General features: G+C 44.1%; 1 protein-coding gene across 1 annotated transcript in view; it reads left to right on the top strand.

Moving 5' to 3' along the window:
- The first annotated feature begins 6718 nt into the window (after positions 1-6718).
- Positions 6719-6916, top strand: part of MATN1 (matrilin 1) — a 39589-nt gene continuing 39391 nt past the window's right edge. Inside the window, exon 1 of the mRNA XM_014605060.3 lies at positions 6719-6878. Within this exon, the coding sequence (XP_014460546.1) occupies positions 6791-6878 (88 nt within the window). The 5' untranslated portion in view covers positions 6719-6790. The remainder of the gene's footprint in view (positions 6879-6916) is intronic.

Below are 6916 nucleotides of genomic sequence, written 5' to 3'. Positions count from 1 at the left end.
AGGCATTTCCCACAAAATTCCACTACTGCTATTTTTTACTTAAAACTCCAGCAGTTAGGGCAGGGGCGGGCCGCATTTTGCCCACCCCTGAGTTAGGGTGAGAGAGAGACAGGATTAGAGCCTGGTCTGAGGGGATCTACCACATTGCCCATCAGAGTACACCAAGCATTGGATTATAGAGTATTCTTTCATAGGCCTTTGTTGAAAGTCCACCCTGTTGAAACTGCTCGACTTTTCATGGGACTACTAATTAGGGCACTCATCTGGGAAGGTGGATCTAAATCCCCTCAAGCAAAGGAGGCCTGTGACCCTAAATTTCTCAAAACTGAACTGAATGCTCTATTCAGCTGCTTGCTATTTAAAAAATGGGGAAGACACTGCCTTCTCCTCTAGCTCTTTTTGTTCAGTGCCTATTCTTTTAGAGGGAGGCAAGGATTTCTTAAGGAGAGATATTGTATTGGACCAGCTGCATAGTTGGGATAGAGTTAGACAAGCTTTTGAATGTATCCTTCATTCTGGCACAAGCAAAGGCTGACCAGAGTAGTCTCATATGTGAGATAGGCAGAGGGATGTCTTGTTCATGAACTTAATGGGGCTGAGGCAGGAGTTAAGCTCTGAGGTGCCTAGGGATTACTAGTGGACATTTAGATGCCTAGGGAATTAAGTTCCTTCACTGTCAGGTGGCTGCTGATTGGGGGTTTTGAGGGTATCCATTTTTAGACTTAGATTCCTAAAGTAGCAATTAGACAGTAATTAGCCATCTAAATCCTTCTGTGGATCTAACTGGTAGGGCTCAATGTTTTAGCCCAATGGGCCAGATGGGTGGTGCCCTGTCCTTCTGCAGGCTAGATCTGGCTGGTGATCCTGGGGCCCTATCCAACCACACAGAGAGACTGGTGATCCTGAGGCTCCATCCAGCCCCACAGGGGACAGCCCAGCCCTGATCCAGCTGTGTGAAGAAAGGGACTAGGCCTGGCCCTGCAGTGAGGCAAGGAGGAGGAAAGGAGACATGACCTCCATCTCCCCACGCACTGTGTAGGGGACCTGGATCCAGGCCCATAGGGCAAGGGGTCATGGCCCAGCTTCAATCTGGCCATGTGGGGAGGGAGGGTGCTGGCCATGCCCCAATTCAGCTGTGAGGAGGGAGAGGGCATAGCTTCTCCATGCAGGGAAAAGGGGACAGCTCTGAACCACCTTTCAGGGCTTGGGGTTTGGGAATCGGCAGTGGGAGTGAGTGATGCTGTTAATTACCTTTGCTTGGTCGCCACCAAGTTTCCTGACCTCTGGGGAGTACCACGGGCTGGATGCCATGGCTCCCATGGGCTGAATTTGGCCTTCAGGCCACAGGTTGATCACCCCTGATCTAGACTGTAGATCCTTGGTGCCTCCATCATGGAACTGGAGTCCATTGCGATACGTATTGTTCAAGAACTAATGACAGGATCCTATTTAACTTTATATGTGATATTTTTTATTAGACCAACTTAATAGCTGGTAAAATTGTTCTTAACAAGCTTTCCGGCACAAATAAAACATTTTTTTCCAACTATTTAGTTCGTCTAATAAAAGATATCACATTTACCCAAAGAACGTTGTTTGTCTATGTCCTTAGGTCAACACGGCTATAACCAACACCCCCAAAACATACCCAAATAACACTTAACCAGCTGCATAACTACCATTTTTGGTACTTACAGCTAATGATCTTATTCCATGTATAGTGTAGGTGCTATTGAGCATGCACAATAAACTGTTTTGGCTGGGCAGGTAAGCAGCGCTGTCACTGTAGCTGGGCAAAACCCCCATGACTAATGGAAGTTAGTGTCAGGAATCAGGGTAACAGGCAGGCTGAAGTGCCCCTAGCTAGCCCTGATTACTGAATAAGCCTGGCTGCTAGCAGGCTAATTGGTCCCAGCTGGTCTCAGTTGCTGCATGTACTTGCTAATAAGCAACATCTTGCTCAAGGGCAGCAGGCTGCTCAATGGAAAAGAAGTTTCTCTGTCTAGCCTTGGGATTCTAACTCCTTGTTCTTAGTTTCCCAGTTTATAACTTTTATTCTTGGTTTTCAAGTCCCTTAGTCCTGCTTCTTTGTTCCTGGTTTCTTGTTCCCGCAGCCCTGCTTGTTGGCTTTCTGGCTTCATCCTTGTTCCTGGTTCCTGCCCATCTGTTCTTGGTTCCTCCCTGCTGACTCCTTTTTCCAGACTCCGGCCAGGTTTCCAGGCTGCCATGCTCCAAACTGTGCTTTGATAGTCACCTCCTGACTTAACTTGGTGACTGCCTGCATCCTGGTCCTATATGCTTTACCACTGCCTGTTCTGGATCCCCCTGACCAATCACTCCAGTCTGGATCCCTGCCTCCTGTTCCTGAATTCCTCCTGACTTGTGGCTCTACCCAGAGTGATTGCCTACATCTTGGGCCCACGTAGACCTTGGCCTCCCTCTCCTGACTCCCTAATTCTAGTTGGGACCCTTGCTTCCCTGACCTTGTTTGTTCCTGATCCCTTGGGTTGTGACCCTTCAGCATCAAGTCATGATCACCTATGTCCCAGTTTCATCCCTGACAGCTGAATAGCTTCCCATCCAGAGCTGTTCAGACTCTCTTCATCCTTTTCTCCAGTGGGATCATCCATGTATTTGTTCCCCTTCCCTGGAGGACTCTGTTCTTGGCTTGTGACTAGTCCAGTAACCACCCAGGTTCCCTGAGAGTTAGACAGGGCCCTACCATGTTTTATCCCAATAATTAGGACACTTGCAAAAGAACCATAAGATCCAGGTTCTAGGCCCCACTTATTCATAGGGGTTTGAAACAACATTATTTATGACTTACCAGAACAGCACGGCCCTCAGGAGGGGGAGATGTAGGACCAGGAGGAAAAGAGCAAGCTAGAAGATGTGCAGCTCAGTGAGATGGCTGCTACCTTGGATGGGAAGAGCCCAGACACTTGCTCCCATTGCTTGCTACTTTATTCCTCTTCATCCATCTTATCCCATGATTTAAATATAAGGTGCAGTGGGTCAACCTCAAGAGTATGCTACAAGTTGGGGACTTACTGATGTATGGGGTTGTGTGCCTACATGTCCATACTACTTGTGGGATAGGATTGCTAACTGTGTGTAAGTGCCAAAAATGGGAGTTATGTGGTGGGAAAGTCCCATTTGGGTATGTAAAGTGTAACAGAGTTCTGTCTTAATGTCTCATGTCTATGAGATGTTTCTTCTGAGTATAAGGAATAGTGTGGGGGAAAACATGGAGGTACTTGTTTGAAACTAATGAGTGTGTGAAGGAGGCTGGGCCATTCATGTGGTGGGGCCAGGATTTCTTAGGTGTCAACTGCAATGTTGGCGTCCTTGGGAAAACACCTTTTGTGATGATTTTGGGACAAAGGTGTTGGGCCTCTCTGTAGAAAAAATGTCTTTAGGAAGTGTAAAGGGCCCATGAAGATCTGTGCCTGCATCACTGGTTTTGCTTCTGTCTTGTTAAAAAATTTCTGTTTTATCCTCAAGGACCACAGGCCCCAGATGTAGTTTGTGAACTCCTGAGGAAGTTGGAAACATGCATTAAAGCAGTTGTTTGCCTCTTGCATGGCATGGTTCTTTCTATGCTGACCCACGAGTTTGCTATACCTAAGCAAGATTTGCAGATGCAGACCACAAAAGACCATTTTGCTTTTGTCTTTTCCCCTTTGCTCTTTTCCCCTATACTTCTTGTTCATACTTACATTGCTAAATATCAGGTCAGAGACCTTATTTTATTCTGTGTTTTTAAGGTATCTTGCATGGTGGGGTCCTATTCCATGACTGGGCACTAATTGCCTCGAGCCAGTTGACTTCACTGGGAGAATTCTTGGTCCCAATATAGTAGCTCAATTCAATGCTCCCCAAAAATGGAAGGAATGAGCTGGGTCTGATATTTGAAACAAGTGTTTCTTTAGTAAAGAAAGGAGAGAAAACAACCTTCCATGCTTACTTCTAGAAATGTGAAACCTACAATAGCTGTCCTACAGAATGGCATAACTGCTCTGAGGCCAGCCTAATCCATTAGTGGTTTGTCTGTTTATGTTGCAAGTGGACTTAGGAAGAGCCCTAAATGCATATTTTACTCTCAAAATATTGGATCCAGTGTTTTAGCTTTTGGCGGCCTGGGGAAAAGTTATGTTTCATATTTAAAAAATAAACACTTCTTTTAAAGCTCTATAAACGCGGAGGTATAGTACCCATTGCACCTTTGCCTCTCGCCGCTTTTCAAAGCTTTAATGTTGCTTGTGTGCCCCGACCTCTGCTAGTAAAAAAAAAAACTCACCCGAAATGTATTTATCTTTCTTTGCTAATTAGCAGGAAAATGACACAGAGAAACTTTATATTTTCCTCAGCAAGAACAGCCATAGAGACTTCATTTATGGAAGGTCTGAATGATCCCTATTCATGGCCAGCAACACTGTCTGCACCAATAGATCTTTGTACACACAGCAGAGCACAAGGAGAAATCCCATGTTATATACAGCTAGGGTGAAGAAAAAAATCACCATTATTTTATATTTTAATTTCATTTTGGTCCCCAATATATTTGCAGTTGTGTGTGTGGGGGGGGGGCGTGCATGTGTGGATACATATAATATATGTCTATATACTTTATCTAGCTATCTAATTTATGTTACACAGACATGTGTAAGTGTATATCTGCATATGAACATTGTCCATGCTTGTGTGCATGTTTATATATTCACATGCAGACATACCTATACATGTGCAAGCATGCATGCATGCACACACACACACCCACATATGGAATTTCATATATATATATATATATATATATATATATATATATATATATGAAAAATACATAGTTTTTATATACTGTTTTACATGCATGGTTACATGTGCCTATATGCTTGTTTATGCATATGTGTCTGTGGGTGTATATGTATGTAGGTATATTAGGATATATATGGGCATGAGTAGTATGTGTGGATGGATGAATAGATAGATAGATGGTATATTTACACCATACCCAGATTTTACAATGCAGTTTATGTGTGTAGAATGTATTTAGTAGATGGTGGATGTATGTAATTTGTATGTATGTTTCTTATAAGTAAGATTTTCCACTTTCCTCATTTTAAAGTAGGTCCTTACTTTGTGAGTCACCATCACTGATCTCAACAGGCTGAAATTATTACCGAAATATGATACTACTCTGCTTGAATCAGGGGAGCAGTGTCAGAGCCTCAGCAACAGAGCAAGTTGAAAAGGAGCAGGAGAAAAGATGGAATTTGTTTCTATATTTGTTTCTATATTTATTTTCAAAGCAGCTATAGAACTGTTTGAAAGCTGGAGGGGACAAAATCTATTTATTTTTAATAGGAATCACAATGATTTTGAAATGTGTGGACCACATTACTCTGGCTGGATTGTACTTCTCTTATTCACTTGTGTAGTACCATACTCTGTGTAATGCCCTGTGGATATCAATGAGAGTTGAGGTAGGAAGCTGTTCAGAATAAGGTTGGCAGAAATGTCTTAGAACGGGCAGTAGTTTTCAGTGGTTCTGGGACAAAGTAATGCAGGTGAGGGAGTGAAAGCTTAAAGTTGGGGATAGGTAGCTGGATAGGTGAGTTCCCAAGATGATGTACAACTTGATAGCATTGGTCAGTCATCCCGAAAGTGTTTGCTTTTGCTGTTACCAGTATTACAGTATTTCATTGCTTAGGGATAAATACATCATTAATTCTTATCATCACTGGAGCATCCTAAATGAATATCTGATATTTGTTCACTCAGTACATCATGAGTCTTTTTTGTCTACTCTAGGTGGTTATGGCTGAAGGTTGTCTTCTTTTATGATTGTACGCTCTGAAAAAAGAGATCAGGTTTGCACTCTTCCTGTCTGCCGGTCTTGATTTACTTAGGGTTTTTTATTTGTTTCTTTTAATTTTGATTTAGGTGTTGATGTGTCCATCCTGTGCTGCTGATATTCTCTGCTATTGACTTAGCTCTCACTTTTTCTCTTCCATGGTCTCCCAAAGGGTACTGTAGTAGGTGTAACAGTTTCCCTCCTGCACTAATTCATTCTCTACCAGATTCCTTTAACTGCATCTCACTAAGCCTTGCTTCCCCTCTAGTTGCTTCTGTCTACTCCTCCCTGAGCAGTATGTTATTTTTGCCTGGAAATGATTAAAATATAACAACCCCCCCAATACACCAAGCTTGGTTTTCCTAAACGGCGAGGTTTGTGTTTCATGTACCTAGGTGTCTACAGGATGATTTGTATGACCCTGATCACATCCCCACCCCTCACCACCTCCATCCCTCCCCCCCCCCAGTTTTCAGGCTCAGGAAGGACACTAGTCTGATACACCACGGCCCATTTACTTACTGTGTAAACACCAGGCTATGCAGATTAAAGCCAGTGATTGACAGGTTAACCCTTTTCCCCAGGCTGGTTTCACTGGTCCCACTGTTCAGGTCTCAGATTCTCCACATTCCAGGCAGTCGCTGGTCCCTTTATTACTTCCCATCTTCTAAGCCAAGCAATGAACCCATTGTGGAGAGTCTGGGGGCTGGGCAGGGATCGGAGACCCTTCATGTGGATATCCATCTCCCCCTACACACTCTTCCATTGAAAGTTTTCTTCTTCTTCTCCTTCTTTCCCCTGCCACCCACTGCCCCCCAGGTACTTCACACGTGTCAGAGGTTGGCCTGGTGCCTCCATGGGGAGTGGCATGTTAATACCTCTGGGCCAGCGCTTCTGCCTGCCATTCTGCACTCTGCCTCCAGCTTCTGAGCAACCATGGACAGGATTTTCTCTGGCTTCTTGCTCTCTGTGCTACTTCTCTTCCAGAACCACGGAGTTTATGGGGCTCCACCTCAGCCAAGAGGTAAGCAAAATGGTCCATTCATTTGCAATCCCACCTTT

This window comes from Alligator mississippiensis, chromosome 6, assembly GCF_030867095.1.
Source record: "Alligator mississippiensis isolate rAllMis1 chromosome 6, rAllMis1, whole genome shotgun sequence".
Lineage (NCBI taxonomy): Eukaryota > Metazoa > Chordata > Crocodylia > Alligatoridae > Alligator > Alligator mississippiensis.
This window is presented reverse-complemented; position numbering and strand designations above follow the sequence as displayed.